Source organism: Lepidochelys olivacea (genome assembly GCF_965140295.1).
Source record: "Lepidochelys olivacea isolate rLepOli2 genome assembly, chromosome: 4".
Taxonomy (NCBI): domain Eukaryota; kingdom Metazoa; phylum Chordata; order Testudines; family Cheloniidae; genus Lepidochelys; species Lepidochelys olivacea.
In genome coordinates this window covers 97,087,817-97,107,515 of record NC_140414.1, presented here as the reverse complement: position 1 = coordinate 97,107,515, position 19,699 = coordinate 97,087,817, and the positions used below count along the sequence as shown (strand labels likewise).

The 19,699-nt window shown below is 37.8% G+C and overlaps 1 protein-coding gene across 8 annotated transcripts in view; it reads left to right on the top strand.

The window, feature by feature from the left end:
- FIP1L1 (factor interacting with PAPOLA and CPSF1) overlaps window positions 1-19,699 on the top strand; it is a 70,889-nt gene that overhangs the window by 10,825 nt on the left and 40,365 nt on the right. For 3 of the 8 annotated variants that reach the window (XM_084625836.1, XM_084625837.1, XM_084625842.1), the window contains exons 5-11: window positions 4,603-4,664; window positions 7,024-7,131; window positions 8,101-8,231; window positions 8,538-8,606; window positions 12,479-12,588; window positions 13,255-13,392; window positions 15,197-15,304. In XM_084625836.1, coding sequence (XP_084481962.1) covers window positions 4,603-4,664; window positions 7,024-7,131; window positions 8,101-8,231; window positions 8,538-8,606; window positions 12,479-12,588; window positions 13,255-13,392; window positions 15,197-15,304 — 726 coding nt within the window. The remainder of the gene's footprint in view (window positions 1-4,602; window positions 4,665-7,023; window positions 7,132-8,100; window positions 8,232-8,537; window positions 8,607-12,478; window positions 12,589-13,254; window positions 13,393-15,196; window positions 15,305-19,699) is intronic. The other 5 variants (XM_084625838.1, XM_084625839.1, XM_084625840.1 and 2 more) reach the window with 5 other exon arrangements.

Here is a 19,699-nt window from a genome sequence, read left to right as displayed (position 1 = left end):
CAATAAAACAGCTATTTCCCTGCATTTTGTTCAAGGCTACAGAAATAGGCTTCAGGGTACTCGGCATGTGTTCAACATTTCTCTTAAACCCAATGCTAAGAACTTTGGCTGTGACAGTGCCATCTGTTTTTTCATGAACTGTCATCAGATTAGGCAAGTTCTTGATCTAGTGCTCAAAACGGTCCACTACTGAGTTCCATCGTACATCTTGTGGGAGAGTTAGCTTGGTTCCTCCAACTTTTTTCAGAGCAGCTGCTACAAAGTGATTGTTACAGAAGTATTTTGCAGTTTCAACAACATTAGCCTTTATTTCTGGAACACTGAAGCCTTTGGCTAGGTGGTACATCGAATGAGCACTGCAGAGGCATGTTGTTAGCTTGGGACTCTCTGCTAAATAATTTCTTCTCATCTTGGATACATTTGCAGCATTGTCTGTGACTAGACATTTGAATTTTTTTTTCAGTTTGTTCTAGCTTTTACTGCTACTTCTTGTAAGTATTCTGCTGTGTGTGCATTTCCTGTTGTATCAATTTTTTCTGTAAGGAAGACATTCCCTTTTTCTGTTGTCACACAAGCACATACAACAGGATCATTGTGGACATTGCTCCACCCATCAAGACTCAGGTTAACAATTTCACCCTCTAGACCTTTTGCACACCGCTCAATTTCTCTTTCATACACTTCATCTGGCAATTTGTCTGAGACATCTGCTCTGTTGGGTGGACTGTATTCTGGTCTTAATGACTGAACCATGTTAATGAAGTGTGCGTTCTCAGTCATACGGAAAGGAGAGTTTGTTGCATAAACAAACAGGGCAATTTTTTCATCAATTACCTCTTTTTGTAATCTGCTGGTTCTTATCACAAACTTAGTTATGGTTGTTTCTGGATGATGGAGAATTTTTTTTCTTTTTGCTATAGGTTTGAGTTCACTGTGGCTACGTGACATACATGATGTGACTGAAACACTATCATTGGCAGATAACTCTGAAACTATAGAAAATGATGGTGAGCTTGAAGGTGGATAGTTTTGAGAATCCTGTATGTTGAGGATGGATTCTCCTAAACAAAATAAGATAATGCAGTTATTTAATTATTATTACCATACTGCTCATTTAGTATTACTCATTGCATTCACTGACACTCAGTACTATTTTAAAGGTGAAATTGTAAAAGGAAGATCTGCCTATTTCATCTATTTATTTTTATCACAACTGCATCTAAAATGATAGAGTAACAACTATATTTTTTGCTCAAACATGAGAATTTAAAAATAGTTCAGAAGGAAGACAGGCAGTCCTTAAGACAGAACTATGAAATAAAAAAGTTTACCAACCTGAAGATCCTGCATCTTCAGACATGTTCTTTTCATCATCTTTAACGCAGCTTCCTCCTGAAAAGGAACACTTCTCATGATGTTGTTTCATTCGGGCAACCAGGCCTTGCATTTCTTTGTTGCACTGTTTGCATGTTGCATGCATGCCTGTCTTACTCACAGGTAGAGGAACTTCATTGAAACGTTCCTAAACTGGGTCTCTTTTACAGTCTGTTGCCATTACAGGTTTTCCTTTCTAGTGAGAGAATGGTATAATAGTTCTCAAATCAATGAAGGGTACACTCAAAAAGGCCTCAAGACTTCTGAAATATACTGCTCAAACAGTTTCACTTTTGTTTCTATTGCCTGTCCCTCCCTCCTCGCATTTATCTCCAGACTTCTTCTCCTTGTCCAGAGCTATGCCGCCCCCAACAATCTTTTCTATTCATTGAACTTTCTGAAACTTTGCACTTTTAGAGAGAGGTAAGGGAATGACTCTGTGTACACAAATTTGCAGAGGGACAACAGGGATGAGGTCAGTTATTTCTCAGCACGCCCCCCCCCACCCCTTATTTATATATTTGAAACCATTTTTGCTGTTAACAAGCATGTTATCTCTGGAGACACAAATCCATAGTTTGAGAACTGCAAAACTAAGCATCTCTGATGGTATCTTCTAGACTGAGCACTGAGTCTCATTGGGTAGATAGAAAAATTAACCTAAATAATCTATACAGAAGCCCCTGGAACCCCATAAGATTGGGTCCCTAATTCATGAACTATTGGAACTCATTTACAAAACTTTTCTTAAACATTACATGAATATATTGTCTCATACTATAGAATTGGAATTTATAATCCCTATTCCATGATGAGATATCTTTGAGCTATAATGTATCTTAAATAAAACTATCTTTAGATAGGTTTCTTCCTCAAAAAGCATTTTATTTAAAAAATCAATTTTTTTTTAAATCATTGATTTTTATCCACCCTGGAAGAACAGTTGCATTGCAGAAACGTATGGTGGCTGAGACTTACAGTTTTAATTAAGTGGCAATATAACCAAATTAGAATTTTAGGTTAATATTTATGATATATTGACTTCCTTTGCAAACTGGAAAGTATTATGCACAAAGAGAACATTAAATATGTTTGTTCTCAATCTAGTTTCTAGTGGACAAGGTGCATATTAAAACACCATCATACCTGGCATTTTTATGATGTTCATAGAGGATTTAGTGGACTTCAGGGTTGAACTGGCAGTCCTTAGAGATGGTCCCTCAAAGTTAGGGCTCAGGCACACGGTTGGGCTGTGTAGAAAACTTGCATTATCACTGTCCTGTATTTTTTTTCCTGTGAATAGAGGACTTCATTTTCACTTTCTGCTACCCCAACAACTTTAAAGAGTACTAAGTTCACTTAAAATTATGGAATACAATTTTCCAAGTGAATTATGTATTTACAAGGATTCTGAAGGAACAGCACCATTAAAGAATGAAAGTCTACTTTAGGGTTGCTGTTCACGTGTAGAATAAAATTCTATTAATCTCATGCCTATGATAATACTGAGCCAAATTCTGCTTGCCTTTCTCATATGTGTAGTCCAGTTGACTATTTACGTGAATAGAACTAGTAGAGTTTAATGCTGTATGTGCTGCAGTAGTACATTTTTCTAGGCATAATTTACTGGGTTATGTACACTATCTTAACAGTCTTACGTACACAGTCTTAACTTTAGAATTATGTTGCATATTCTTCAGTTTTGCAAAGTGTTCACTATTCCAGAGCTTTTAGTATTTCATATCTTAAAATAACTAAATTTGCCAAACTGTGCAATATTAAAAAATGCAAACTCTGTCATCAGTATTTGTGATTGATTGTCATTTCAACAGCATACTGCATGCTCTGGAGCTGGTCACTCTTGGATAAGGAGAACCTGGAGGGGGGGGTGGGGAATAGGGAGGAAGGTTAGGATTACATTTTTCATGGCCAGGGTACCCCTCTTACTCTGACTACCTAGGATTATTAGCATATTATACTAAAGCTTATTAAACTGAGTACAAGGAATTTTAAATAAAGTGAACATTTTTTCTAAAAAGCCCTTCCAGAACAAGGTTATACAATGAATTTGTCACCCACTCTTGCTTTTATGAATGGAAAATAGATTTTAAAATTAATTCAGTTTTAGTTTAAATAAACTTTAGTACAGTAAGTTATTTTACAAGCTTAAATTATCTCCATGTATAATATTTAGTTTTGGCCATTGATAAGAGAACTATAAAATTTTCTCAGCAAAGTCAAATACTGATGTAGCATGTCATACCAGAAGAAAAGTGCTATTTGCCAGTCTTGCATTATTGCAATGCAAATTACTTTTATTTAGGAAGAGAACTGGAATGAGAAAGATGTTGCAGGATAGTTACACCGTAAATTGTACCCTGCCTTTTACTTACCAAGATTATATAATAAAAGTGTCTTCACTACATTTAGGGGCAGATACTACCTGTGAGGATGAGCCAGTTGCACACATCCTGGGGTAGAACTTGTTCCTTGGTGTCCTGAGTTACAACACCATTACTGGGCCTTTTCAAGTGACAGCACTCTATTATTAGAGCAGTGTCGTGTCTTGTTTATAGTTAAGGTATTTTTATATATTTGCACTGGAAGTTCAAGATCTGTTGGTCTCTGTGAAGAAAGTTCTATTGGCCTAATTTTTGTTTGCTGTTTTTGTAACGTATAGTTAGTGTAAAGATATGAGATTTGTTTAATTTACTGAGGAGTATTTGAGGTGGTACAAAATAGCATTTTCAGCAAAAGACACAAGGGTATGTACTTATTGAAACTACAATAACCTTTCAGTCAGTTTTGATAAATGCTTATTCTTCCTGCTTCAGTACAGATTAAATGATAATAATGAAACAACAAAGACTCTTTATCAAAAGCATTCTCCAGTTCTAGTTCCCTGGCATCCTCTGTATCCCTAAGTGGGCCCTTTTTTATTTCTTTTTTGGTCCTGTTAATTCTTGAGGCTCTGTCATGGTCACTATGCTTTCAGCACCCAAAGTGTGATTGAGACTTCAGTGCCATTTATTAATTGGAGATATTGCTATTGAGTGTTGGAGTGATGCACTGTCTTGCTCCTAGACTCATCTCTCTACTTCTGCGTTGTTAGTTTGGAGAGCTAGAGATTGAGAATGATAATCAAGTCTAGGTCCTCTTGTTTCTGGATATAGCTAACCATTTTTGTCAGTTTTCTCTACCTAATTCAGTTTTGTTAATTTCTTGAAGCTATGGAACAGCTCCTGTGAATCTCAACATCAAGACAGGAGGTCGAGTTTATGGATCTTCTGGTAAAAAAAAAAAAAAATGTTTGCACATTTATATTAATAGAAAAATGTAACCAATGCAGTAATCTGTGGTAGTAGCAGCACATAGTCTGTTTTTAGTAACAATTTTTGCCTAAAGTTTCTGCACAGTGTTGGTGAATTAGACAAATATAAAATTAACATTTTAGTCCATTAGCTTTTAGTGCAGAGGTCCCCAAACTGAGGGGTGCACCCGCCTAGGGGGACACGGAGGAATGTTTGGCGGGGCGGGGCCTGGGCCAGCTCCCATGGGGAGTGGGGAGGGAGCGCCACCCAGACCCCCTCTGCTCTTAGCTCTGCTCCAGCGCTGGCCCCACCTCTAGCCTCGGCCCCTGGCTGGGAAGTGGGGTGGACAGGTGCAAGGGGGGGGCGAGACCCTGAAAAGTTTTGAGACCAATGCTATAGTGTATTAGATCTGCTGATATATTCAGAATTAGGGCCGTAAAAATTGTATAGTTGCATTATGTATAATTTAATCCTAACATTTAAGGTAATACAAATAATGAAAAATAATATAAATAGCATATTATCAATTGTACAGCAGAAGTCCCTGGAGAAACATGTTTGCCTTTCAGAGTAACAGCCGTGTTAGTCTGTATTCGCAAAAAGAAAAGGAGGACTTGTGGCACCTTAGAGACTAACCAATTTATTTGAGCATGAGCTTTCGTGAGCTACAGCTCACTTCATCGGATGCATACCGTGGAAACTGCAGCAGACTTTATATATACACAGAGAATATGAAACAATACCCCCTCCCACCCCACTGTCCTGCTGGTAATAGCTTATCTAAAGTGATCATCAGGTGGGCCATTTCCAGCACAAATCCAGGTTTCCTCACCCTCCACCCCCCCACACAAATTCACTCTCCTGCTGGTGATAGCCCATCCAAAGTGACAACTCTTTACACATGAGTTGTCACTTTGGATGGGCTATCACCAGCAGGAGAGTGAATTTGTGTGGGGGGGTGGAGGGTGAGGAAACCTGGATTTGTGCTGGAAATGGCCCACCTGATGATCACTTTAGATAAGCTATTACCAGCAGGACAGTGGGGTGGGAGGGGGTATTGTTTCATATTCTCTGTGTATATATAAAGTCTGCTGCAGTTTCCACGGTATGCATCCGATGAAGTGAGCTGTAGCTCACGAAAGCTCATGCTCAAATAAATTGGTTAGTCTCTAAGGTGCCACAAGTACTCCTTTTCTTTTTATGTTTGCCTTTGTATTTACCATCTATACCATAAGGCACTTAAAGGGTAACACTTAGTTAACCTCTGTTGCTGATTTCTACTATTGCATTCTCTCAGCTCTCTCGTAAAAATTCTGTTTGCATTCCAGCAGTGATGAATGAGCTACAACTGCTTAGATAATATGAGCTAACAAGATGCATAACAGGTGTCATGACTTGGACCGTTGTCTTCCCTTGCTATATGTCTAATTTAGATGGTATACAGCTTGGAGAAGAAAACTCTTTTTAACTGTCTGTAAAGCACCATTTATATCTATGGCACTATAAAATAATGATGATAGATCTGCACAAATTAATTGAGTCAAAGTACGTGGCAGAAATATATATATAATTTAAGATCCAATATACAATGCTTGCATTTTGCTATAAAACTACTACTATATGTAAAGCTTTGGATGATATATTCTTGAATGTGGAAGGGCCATGTGATGTCCTGAGTGCAGTGGAAAAGATGTGGTGCCACTTCATGGCAAGGGCAGGGCACAGCACGGAGAAGCCATAATTGGAGACTGCTCTGTGAGTGCATGCATAGAGCACAGCTCAGATTACAATAGAAGGGTTTCAGCATGTGGCTGTTCAGATGGTCTGTACCCTGACCTTTTGGTTCTGGGGCAGGGGTTGCCTGAGAGGAGGATTTGTGTTTCACAGGGATTTTTTTCATGTCATCCACTTAAGTTTATTGGAAACAAGAAATAACTGTGATGCCTCTAAAACCAGTCCTCAAAACACCAATTATGTTAACTGAAATTTCTGATAAAACAAACACATGTATAAAACTATTGTTTTATGAGCATTTGGTGTACAGTAGTTAGTCTACAAAAATTAATTACAGACCATGTAGTTGCTATTAATTCACTGTAGGTAAGTTGGAAGGATAAAATGTGTTTAAGATAGTAAAGAAAATAATTTCATTTAGATTATAAGCTCTTTGAGCAAGGATTCTTTCTTCTTACTTGTTTGTAAAATGCCTAGCACTCTAGTGCTATATAACTTGTCAAAAATAAAATTTTAATTTTAGGAAAGTCACATGAAAAGTGTTGCATTTATTAAAATCCCTTTTACAGAGTTAAGTTACGATTTTTGTTTCTTTTCTTTATAGGTGCAAAAGTCAAAGGAGTTGATCTTGATGCACCAGGAAGTATTAATGGTGTTCCACTGCTGGAAGTAGATTTAGATTCTTTTGAGGATAAACCTTGGCGAAAACCAGGTAATATTTCTGCATGACATTCTTATTGCATAATAATGTATACATCAGTTGAAATACAAGTATATTTAATAGATTACTTTGGAGAGTTTTTACCCACAGCAGATTAATTTAGTGGTAACGCCCTACAAATGGAAGTAATATACACAGTAGCGTTCATGTTTAATTGTACAATTAATGAGCTAAATCATCCAGTCCTTCTTGAAAAACCTGTAAAGGGAGATGAGTTACTCTGATGAGAATGTATTATTCTGGAGTTCCAGGGTATCCACTGCAAACACCTGTCAACAAGTGGCGGGGAGAAAGGGTCATGGTATATGCCCAGCTAAATTCATGGACATCCTGAGAGATCCATGAGTGGAAAATCCAAAGTTCTCTAGGGTTGTTGCCATTGGCTCCATGCCTGAATGTGCTACCAGAGATAAAGCAGAAAGTAATGTTACTAGCAGTAAAAGCTACATAGAATGATTACCCCTTAGCTCTTGGAACTCTCTGATATATTGTATTCATGCAGGGCACCCACAGACTTTGAGGAGAAGGTTGACTCTTAGGGTCTCTGCATGTGTTCATTGTTTTCTGCTTACCTCTCTCCCAATACATATGGTAAAGCCAGATTTGGCCAGTATTTGCATTCTTTTTATCCCTCTAAACTGCTCATTGGAGTATTTTGTAAATTGCTTTGAAGATGGAAATGATGTCTTTACAAAGATGTAAGAGGCATATTGCTTTTTGATTTATTATTTGAAGCCTGATCTCTGCAAAATTGGAATGTATAGCATGACCAGAATAGACATCAAATATGTTGAACTGTAGAAGGTTGCATATTATTCAGTGTAAGAAATCTATAATTCTTAACATCGGGACTTTCCCCTGATTTCCGATTCTTTCTGTTGCTATAAACAAAGCAGAAATAGAAAAGGAAGGATGAGTTATAATGCTTAATTCTTAGAATTTGTGCTTTTCTGTTTGAAGGTGCTGATCTTTCAGATTATTTCAATTATGGGTTTAATGAAGATACCTGGAAAGCTTACTGTGAAAAACAAAAGAGGATACGAATGGGACTCGAAATTTTACCAGTTACCTCAACTACAAATAAAATTATGGTAATTAATAACATTTTTGTGGTATTCCATAATATGTAAACACTCCGTCCCTCCCTCCCCACCATAAAGCTGTTACGGTGCTGTGTCACTGTTTGTGTGTTAGAAACCTCTTCTGTCTGGTACAATATCATTATTAATAAGTTCATACTTTTTCTTTTCCCGCCACCCAGAATCTTTCTCTGTTGTTTCGTTGACTATTTGTGCAGATAGTGGCACTGCTAGGCTGTAACCATGTGTTAGTCATGATGTAGCCCATCAATTCAAAGTTGTGTGGTATCTTAATGGGCAATGTGTTATTTAACTTAGGCCGAAGACAATTCTATGGAAGTAACACCAGGTGCAGAGATTCAAGATGGCAGATACAATCTTTTTAAGGTGAATTTTAGTAAACTTTCCTTGGTTGCTCTCATTTTTGTTGAGTATTGCTTCCCATACTACTCTCAAGTGATAGAGGCAAGATTGAAGTGGACATAGCTGTTTTTCTAAGCTCTTACCTTACATCAGTGACTTTCAGTGTATCTCCCAAAGTTACTGAATTAAAAAAAAAAAGTTTGTTTTGTTATCACTGCTACAAGCATGTGAGTTAATGGCCTAGTGCACTAACAATTGCTAAGTGAAACTATACTTGCTTTATGTGGTGGTTTTATTTTTTTAGTTATAGTGCATTTGTTATTCAGGTTAAAGAATTCCTGCAGTGGTTCTGGAGAGGCTTTGGAAGCTATTGGAGGATGTTATGGCATGATATTTTACCCAACAGCCTTGTAGTTATTTTACTTTATTTTGTACCCTTCATCCTCAGTGAGTCTGAGATGTGAAGATATCTTTTCTTTTAGGTTCTTCTGTTGTCTAATGTGGGTTAGATGTACTCTGCTTTATTTCCATCTGATATTTGTCTAAATGAGGACAAACTGCCATAAGAAAATATCAGTATTTTAACAGAAACACAACCTAGCTACTTGTTTTTATTTTCAGTAGACTGGAGTGAAGCATTGACTTAAATTTTCTCTTTTTTTGAAAGTCACTCTTTAATCATTCAATTTATATTAAAACTGCTTTTAATATAAATAAGTCTGTAGATTCAGTTGCAATACTAAAGTCATTTTATTTTGGTGGTTGAGTTGTAATGTATGGTAAGTATTTCATTCTTGAACTTCATTAAAACCAGTTCAGAATAGATGATTGCTGTTTCTCTATTCCATGCTACAGCAACAGAAACAGCAATTGTAGCCAGGTGGGTGGGGTTTTTTTTGTTTGTTTGGGGGGGAGTGCGCCATTTCTCACTCCTACATTGCTGCAGTGTCCACTAGTTTTCTTCTCTGTCTCAGTGAGGATATTCTTTACAGTAGCTTCTGTAGCTTTTCTTTCCACCATGTTCATCATGGCAGAGTTCAGAAAATGCAAGGAGTGTGGTCTCCCATTGCAACTAACCATTACAAGGTCAGACTCTCTTCTGGACCTGCTGCTTGCCTTGGTAAGGGGAGATTTAAGTGATCCGACTCAGAGGCTTCCTCACTTGAGTCTGGGGATTGAGGTTTGAAGCTCTAACAGGAAGACAGCCTGGGGGCAAGAGCTAGTGATATGTCGCTGTTTAGGTAAGTATTTTCATTGTCTAAACACAAGAGATTGTTGGCCATGCGTGTCTTCCAATTTACGTGCCTTTTCTGGTAATGAGGAGGATATGTACATATCTCCTATAGATGTCTGAGGACAAAGACATTTTTTCTTTTGAAGAATATAACTTCTGTCTGGGTTAGTACAGAACCTATCATTTAATATTAATCTTGTTAATTTCCCCGTAATAGAACCATGAATGAATTTTATTTGAATACAGTTTGTTCATAACCACTCCAGACTTCATATTTGAGGTATGATTACAATTAGAATGTGACAAAACAATTTTGTAAATGTATGGTTTTAGTTTTTGAAATAGCATTCTATGGCTGATCATTTGAAGGGTCTAAAACAAAAGGGCATACATTTGGTTAGGATGAGAAAATAGAGTAAGCTGAACAGGGTAATGAAGAACATGCTTATTTTATCATTTTGTTAAACACTTTTCGTTCTCCATTGAACTATAAAAACGAAAATATTATTTGCCTTCATATTATAGGTTTAGACTAGCCCTGAAGTAATTAACAAAAATAAATCTCAGTATTTTCACATTTTCCAGAATTGATTGGCCAGTAGAAATCTTTAGGGATTTTATCCTTCACCTGAAGGGTCTGTAATAATTAGTAGTTCAGTTTTTCTAGCTATTATGCCTTTTTATTTCTGGTTAAAAGGAAAACTTGAACAATTATGCCACTCTTTTGCATGTTTGATTAGAAATTTGTTAAAATTCCAGTGTGACCATGGCAACAAAGTGTTGAATACAAAATTACTTTACTATACATGGAAATAGCTCCACAATGATTTCTCTTTAAGCTGGATATCCTGTGAGGTTAAAGAATCCAAGATTGTTTATTATCATTACTAATTACTTAAGCACTGAAAGTCTCTGAAGTGTTTGTACATAAATTCGTAAAGGAAGACACAATCCTTGCGTTAGACAACTTACCATCTAAGGTTGGACTACTGTGCCTGTGTGGAGCTCTGTTTAAGGCATTGGGGCTGTGCAAAGGCTCTGCAGTCCATTGTCATGTGAAAAGTTACAAGATCAGAGCCTATATGGAAGTATACCATGATTTAGCTAAATTCCCATATAATAATTTGAGATATTGGTATCCAAACAATCATCCAATAAATGTTGTTGTTAAATGGAAATTGTTTTACAGATGTTAAGGACTGGAAAGTTGAGTGTGTATTGTTAAAAAAGCATAGGAAAGTATAACTCTTTGTTATTATATTTCTAATTCTGCATTTAAAATTTTGGTTCTTGATCTACCTTATTGGCTAATGCATATCTCATACAGTATACTTAGAAAAGGTCTTAGGTTTTTTTGGCTCCTAATTCCACTTTTGCTACTGCTTTTCCAAAGAGAGTCTCTGAAGAGGTGGCATTCCACTACTGAATTACTATTACTTCTGTTTCTTTCATAGTGCTCACATATTTCCCTAACAAAATCTTTCAGATATTTTGCTTATAAACTGTGCCACTGTCAGCTGCCAAATCTGTGGGGAAAAATAGTGTTAGAGGCATTTGCACCAGAAGTACTTAAGATAGAAATGCTACAAAATCTTGCACTACTTTACAAACTTTTCTACATTTCTAGTATTTCTTACTAAACTGAAAATGCCAGTAGCTGCATGGTTAAAGTACAAGAATTGAATATTCTTGGTATGGCTTTCAACAGTGAGGTAATTACCGTATATACACGTTCATAAGCCGAATATTTTTGGTAAAAAAGTGATACATCAAAGAGTGGGGGTGGGCTTATAAACAGGTCTATACCAAAATTTGATGATTTTAAACTCTATGAAATCATTGAATTGAATATCTAATACATTGTCATTTTGTTTACCTGGAGCGTTCATAGGCACGGAGCCCCTCAGCTCCCTGTGGCCGCGGTTCGCCGTTCCCAGCCAGTGGGAGCCAAAGTTTGCCAACCCTGACGGTCCAGGAGCCAAAGTTTGCCAACCCCTGAAATATAGGGTTGGCTTATGAAAGGGTCATACAGTTTTTACTGTTTTTACCTATCCATCTTGGGGGGTCAGCTTATAAATGAATGGGCTAATGAACGAGTATATAAGTTAATTAGGCTGTAGTTACTGTCTCATTAAATGAAGAATGTTTTCACCTTGTTTTGCAGTTTATTTTTGATGTGAAGACTTTACATTCCATTAGTTTTCTTGATGAGGAGTGTCTTTGAAAATAACTTTGATATTTTAAATCAAAATGTTATTTTATAAAATAAGAGTCTGCAGGAAGACTAATTTAACCCAGATTTTATTGTCCTTGGTCATATGCCTTGAAAAAATTAGGAATTTTGATCTTCATAGATAAATGTGAAGCTCTTTAGTTTCCTTTTTTATTGTTAAAAACAATTTCTTGCAAGTAACTCTTCCTTGTAAAATGTGGGATTTTATTAACTGTGCAAGAATAATAGTTTTAATATTATTGAAGTTGTGAATCATAGAATATCAGGGTTGGAGGGGACCTCAGGAGGTCATCTAGTCCAACCCCCTGCTCAAAGCAGGACCAATCCCCACAATCATGTGGTCTGTCTTACCAGTGTGTATTGTTGTATTGAGTGATGGTGCTGTTAAACTTCTGAGGCTGAGCTAATGAGGAAAACATTATCTTGAAGGTACAGCAGGGCAGAACTGGAAATATGGAGAAGGAGGTGGCAGTGCAGTTGACCAAAGCTGAGTTTACGTCTCCTCCCCCACTGTTCAAATCAGGAATCCCGACAAACAGGTCAGTTGGACAGTCGTAATTTTATAACTTGTCATAAAGAGTTTTCTTTTTAAAGGTTTTGATCTGTTGTAGAAATAAAAAAATGTGACTAGTTAAAAATATGCAAGGAAGCATGATCTTACTCAGTTTCAGTTTGTAACCAGCTCTCAGTGAAGCGTTTCTCTTTGTGCATGCAATGCGACTCCTGTGATGTTCCTAAAAGAAGTGGTAGCATGACAGACCAGGAAAAAATGATAGGACCAAACAGGACAACAATGAAAATCCCAGTGTTGGTATCTCATATGGTATTTTCTATGTAGTTAATTTGGCTGCCAAAGAGTAGAATAGCCACCAGAATGTCTCCTGTTAATACTGCACTACTGGCACGAACACATACATTTTTTCAAAATAAACAAAATTCAGAGTTGGAAAGCTAGAATAAAAACAACTCCGGGCTCCTGGGATCTAGTCCCCGCCCTACAAGGTATCTCTTGCTTTCTTGCACTTGGTTGACACTTAGCATACTTTTCTTAAAAGTGGAGGAAATAACTTCATTACTGTAGTATTGTTCCAACCTCCCTGGCTTTAATATGTACTGCTTGTGTCCTCCCTTCAACTCTAAGCTTTACTGTGTTTGTGATTGTGAACTTGGCTGTCTTTGGAGTTCATGACTCTACTTTGTTCTAGTTATCAAATGGTCCTGAAGAGCAATTCTGCTGGCAACTCAAAAAACCTGAAGGCATTTTATCATAGTATCGTAGACGTTACAGATGATGGCAGTGGAAATGTATTGAGTCATCCAGTCCCACTCTTCCCCAATTCAAGGTTTTTTGCTATTCATTTTTTAGTACTATGTCAGGAGTAATTTTAAATATCCCAAAGAAGGGGGCTTCTATCACATTTTTGAAAGGCTGTTTAACAGACAAATACATCTCTCTGTAAAGAAATCCTTGCTTGATATTCAGCCAAAATGTTCCCCGCCTGTTGCTCTGAGTTATACTCCATTGTACTAAACTAAATAGTTCTTCTCTGTGCTTGGGGCTTACACTGTTCAGATGTTGGTAGTTATTTTCAAGTCCCTCCACCAACCTTTATTTATTCAAGAAACCGTATAACTTTTAAACTTCCCTCATTTATATATCCTTTCAACCCCCCTGACAATTTTTATTTCTCTTATCTGAATTACCTGTAGTTTGTCTCTATTGGTAATGAGATTCCCAGACTGAACACAGTATTCCAGGTGTGATTGCTTTAGAACTGTGCAGAGTACCATTGTTGTTCCATGATATGATGCCTTGTGTAACACAGCCCATTTTTACATTGGTATTTTAAATACTTTAGATAGTGTTAATGAACTACTATGAAATTAGATTTTTAAATATATTAGCTTAAAATATGTGGAAAACGTTTGTAGTGTAGACATGGATTGCATATTCTGTAGATGTATATTATAGGAGTGTGCAGTTTTAGTTTAAGCACTGTGTGTGTGTGTGTGTGTATTGAAATTGAATGTTATTTTGTAAGGAAAATCCCTTTGACATACTGCAGATGGAATTCAAATTTCATGCCATGCCTCTTCCCTTTCCCAGTGTTCCCCTGCCTACTTTCATTTCCCCTCACATCCCTTATCTTTGAGTCTCAGCTTGCAGCTACCATATTCTGATTTTCCAGTGGTACTAAAGTCAGTAAACATTGTTATTAATTAGAGGAGTTATTCTTGAGCAATTGGAGGTGCACTCCTTTTCTTAAAGAGCCAGGTTTACTCCCCAACTTTTGATATCTTTGGGAGTAGAGATTAGAAATCTAACCTGGTTCTCTTGTATGGGAACAGAGAGCACAAATCAGCATGCCAGCATTTATATTTCTATCTGTTTCTTCTCCATCAGTACACATTTAGAATAGGTGTGTATATTGTGTGTCTGTATTATATATAAACTTTGCTTAAATCATTGTAATTGCATGTCCTTATAATGGCAAAGCTGACTTTTTTTAGTATTTGATGTCTGCTATTTTATAATACACCGAGTTATAAGTTGCTATGCCAAAAACAATGTTTCTTATAAATGGTCAGATGAGACTTTGAAAGAAAAATATTTGTAAGTTATTATAAACAACTTAGTCTTGGATCATTTGCAATGCATGCTTCTACTTAAAACATTTTTGGTAGAATGCTGTAACAGCAGTACAAAGCTCATCACCACCAGCACCTTCCCTGCACCCTGTTCGTATATGAGGGAAGGTTACTCTGACTTTTTTTATTGCAAATTAGTGGGTTAATGAAAAAACGTGGAAAAACTATTGTAGATGCTTATCCCTTAAAATAAGAGAATTTTAACTAGGTACAGCTTATTTCAGGTGGTAGGATTGCACTGCAATCCCAGTCTGATGTCACTTGTTTAAAAATTCCCAGTGTAGTATGAGGCACTAGCAGTAGTGTTGTTTGTAAATATGCTAGTAAAGCTTCTTGTCTTACATAAGAACTCCTGCTAGCTTTTAACAGTAGTTGATATGCTGGGTGGAGGGAGTGGAAGAATGACAGTGGAAATGGGAGCAGGGAAGAGAAGAGGAGCTCAAAGAACAGAAAAGATAGAGACAAGAAAAGAAAGACCTAGAAAATTTATCTCACCAGAAACAGCACCTCTTCTCAGTCACAGACAAGCACTGCTTCCAGAAAAGCCAGTTCAGGCATCGGGAAGTGGCAGGAGCGATATGGGAGGGCCGAATCACCTGAACTAAGGTAAGAAAAACAAAAAATTAGGGCACAATCCTTATTTAACATTTTAATCCCTCCCTCCCCCCTCCGTCTCCCCATTTTTTTTTATTTTTTTATTTTTTTTTTGGTCATTGGTGGGACATTGTCCCCCTTAGACAGATTTTTGGAAATCTACCTAGTCAGGGCCGCCATGTGGTTTCCTGGATATACTCTTGTGCCTAGATATTGCAGCACATATTTTCCCTTATTTGGGAGTCTGAAAACAGGTGGTGGTCTGACCACATAATATATGTGTGAGAAGCAAAAATTGAAAAGCATTTCATTTTAAAAATATTTTCTCTAGTGTTTGAATTTAGAGCCTGTTAATTGCCCCCATCCAATGGCTTATCAGCTAGAAAACCCTAATACCCAAATAGCTTTTCCTCCAGTATGTAAATCAGTAATAGTGGTCAGCCAGGAGCATGGAAACTGTTGTTCAAATGATACAAATAGAACTATCATTGGCTACTAAAAAGCTAAGAAGCAGTTTTAGCCAGATGGTAATAGGTTTCATTTGAAAAAAAAAAAAAAAAACCATGAATGTACATCATATGAATACTCCTGTATAATGGAAGACTTCCATTTGATTGAATATCTTTCGTGATAGCTCAGTTTATTTAGAAACTGCAGTATAAATTTAATCGTGTACAAGGTTAAAGATTATTGAATAAACAATATGTACTTCTGAAAGAACTAGAACATTATGGAAGTCATCTAATAGATGTCTAAATAATACAGTATTTAGTTAGATTTTTTTAGCAGCTTAACAGAGACAGATATAATTACAGGGTGAGTCTTGTTCTGTCACTAGGCTAGGTGTACCTCTGTCCGTTCTTTGGGGTCTCTGTGAGAGCACCACCTAGAGGTGTCAGACCTTCGGCCATTACAATTTCTGGGGTGGAATTCCACAGTTTGCCCATTGTCACACCAGGATCCCTTGGGTATCAACCGTAACTAATGCGGCAGGTCCTACTGGGGTATGACCCCGCAAGGGTTTCTCTTTCGGAGCTTGTGACAGCGTATACTTGCAGTGAGACAGAATCAGCTTCTTCAAAACAAAACATGATTTATTTTGCCGAAAGGGTACACAATACTTAGATTAGTAGATATAAAATAAGAGGCTGTACATACATATTCCCTTGCCTAAACTTAATCTCTCTATCCACCGCTCAGGTGGGTCTGGCTTATTTCCCCATCTCTGAGTTGGGAGAACCAGCCTACACTGCTTGTAGCCTTTTCCCTTTGTCTTTGAGTGCATCCTCTTTTCAGCTTATTTTCCCCACCCACCGCTGACAGCATCCGAGACCAGCTCACCTCAAAAACCTCTTCAGTTCTTTTTTAAAATGATCCCGGTCTTTTGATCTCAGTGATAGAAAGCGAAAAGTTCTAGCCTGGATGAAGCCAGCTAGGTAGCTGCTGCTCCCTCATTTGATAGCCCAGCTATTGTGTGCTTAGCTGCTTTGAAGGCGTGTACCTAAAGCTAAATTATATCTGTTATTGTTTTACCTTTCCTGCTCAGATCTGTAGAAGCCCCCTGTAACAAGGCGCACCATGGGCCCCTCTGGTTTTGGACCCTGTTGCCCTCTCCAGTCAGTCAGGAACACCTCAGCTTGATGCAACACCAGTGTTCTTTATTTACAGTTGTTTTCCCACCACCACTTTCCACCTGTGTATAGGTTTCACAGCCAACTTTGCCAAGTACAGGCCTGGCCAGCAACAGACCAGAAAGCTCCCAACTCCCTCTGTGCTTAGCCTTTTGCTTCCTCCGAACCTTTATAGCCCTGGTTCATGAGGCTGGCAGGTGCTGCCCGTTACCAGGCAGACACAGGGCTATCCAACCAGCCCCAATTCATTCTCCTTGATTGGTGCGGGAGTGGCAGGGGCTGATTAAGTGCTTCTCACTCAGCACCCTGTCACACCCCTTTGCAGCTCTCTGCATTTGGTCAGACACCAATATAAAATTGAATAGGGAAACTATGATGTTTTACACATCATATTAATAAAAATACCACCTGCACTATTTACAAGAAATATAAAGCAATGAAGGAACCTCTTTGAACATATTGATAGCTAGATTGTGAACAGATCGAACATTTATGAAGTATATTTCAGACTAGCTTAACAGCCAGCACACAGAAGGTTTAGGTCTTTGTAGGCTATTCTATTCTCACAGGTCAAAGTGGAACATTTATAAAAATGGTATGTTTCCAACCGTCTAGGTATGAACGTGAACAGTGAAGTGCAACATTTCTTGCATCTATATTGTAATTGATACAGCACATTTTTAGTAATATGTAGTGTAACTAACTCTCCATTACTTTTTTGGTAGTATTCTTATGTTGTTTATCCCTTGTCTGCTCTGTTAATTTTATTATTTTATGTTTCTAATGGATATTTTCATTAGGAGAAAAATGACTTGTCACCTAGACAGTCATGTTCTCAGTTCTGCATGGTTCAGAGAAAAAGCACTGTAAGTGCCATAGAACATTGATCTGTGCTTGTTCATAATTAAATAGATAAATATTTCACATTCCCTGAATCAACATTGCAAGATTAAAGGGGGAAATATCAACTAGGGTTGAAGTATGTCTGTTCAATAAATGTTGTACAGAATTGAACCTGGATTACTTTGTTACGTTTGTTTGCTTACTTGTGCCCAACAATTAACAGCAAGTAAAACTGTCTCAACAAATCCCTGGTCCTCGTAAGGAGATACAGGGGAACAAAATGTACATATGGAGGTAGGATAAGAAGAAACAAAGAAAAGCATTACTTTTATTAGTTAATGGTTTCTAAAGCACTATGAAGATGAAGAGCAAAATATAAATGTACAGTTGATACTGAGTAGCCTAGTCAATAATTAGTATCTTTCAGATTTTATTAGTTTATACATTTGGAAAAAGTTGAGTTTGTGTTAAAACACATTTCATTGTTCATAGTCTCATTTCTGGTGAAGGTATGAAGCAGTTTATATCAACTTGGAATTTCTTAACAGAGTTGCATTTGTATTTTTTTTCCTTTTCATTTATAAAACCTAAACAAGTTTAGCCTGCCATATAAGAGAGTACCTTTTTGAACTAGATTTTCTTGGAGAATAAGGATAGTGTAATTTGAATGGTTTATAAATAACCATTCTCTGCTTAGAATGGAACCATTCACTAAAACATTATTCATTTTCGAGTGACTGTCCATGTGGATAATACTTCTGGTGTGCATGTGCCCCATTTCCACACGACTAGATTCTTTTTGGCACGCAGGGTCCTTTGGGGCAGTGTCTGCACCCTACATGCCTTTAGGGCATAAAGGATGGAGCAAGCAAAATTGTCCTTCAATTCCTTCTTACTGCCCATGGCAGCAAGATGGAACCCCTTTAGTGTATACTTACACATGGTCTCGTTAGGCTAGTTAGTAGTAGTTAGTTTTATTTATGCCCATTGGCAAAAAAACAAAAGCAAACCCTTTTATGGTAGATTAGGACATATCCCCAGTACTGGAACTCAAGACACTATGACTGAATTAAAGTCACTAGGATTTAAAATTTGTCCGTCTTGTGAGGTTGCTCTCCTTCTCAGTGATGGGCACGCTCTAGGTGCCTCTTGTGCCTTGGCGAGGGGCGTGTCTCTGACACAGAAAGCAAGCAAGGCCTGCGTCAGGCTCTTTCTGCTGGAGTGCTCAGTGAAGTGCCTCTTCAAAGTATGAGGAAAAAGAACCTTTGAAGCCTGAACTTTCAGCTAGTGCTCCTGTGAGCACTGGCTCTGCTGTGAGCTCCTGGGCTCATTTTTTCGTTGAAGAGTTTTAACTCTTTGACTACTGAGTATTGAAGAGCAGTCAAGACCTCCTTTACCCAGTCATCAGAAAGGGATAGGAAGGAACATCACTGCAAGGACGAGTGTAGGCATAGGTCATCTTCTCTGGTGCTTCGTAAAATGAGGCAGAAGGCCCATCATGCCTCTGTATTGGCTCTTGCTCTTCAGTGGAAAGGGAGTTCACAGGCTAGATCTAAGTATGATGGATCAAAGTATGTTGGCTGGTCACTAAGATATCTGTGGTACCATCTGAAACCAAGGTTCATACTCCCCCCTAGTACTATTGACTTGGTACCAATGTCAGCACAGCACACTTGGTACTGATAACCTTGGTGCCCATAACTCTGATGTTGACCTCCATGGTGCAGATGTTTCTAGCCCAGGTTCTCAGTACCAAGTGATCTCACGATGACCACATAACTGGAGTCACCCTTGCTGGACTCATCAGTGGCTAGAGGTGCATCTGCCTTGATACCGTCTACAAATACCACCACAATACTGATGAGCTCTCCTGTTCAGATTGTGGATAGGATTTGGGTATGCCCTATGACACTAGACAGAGTAGCTCCCTCTT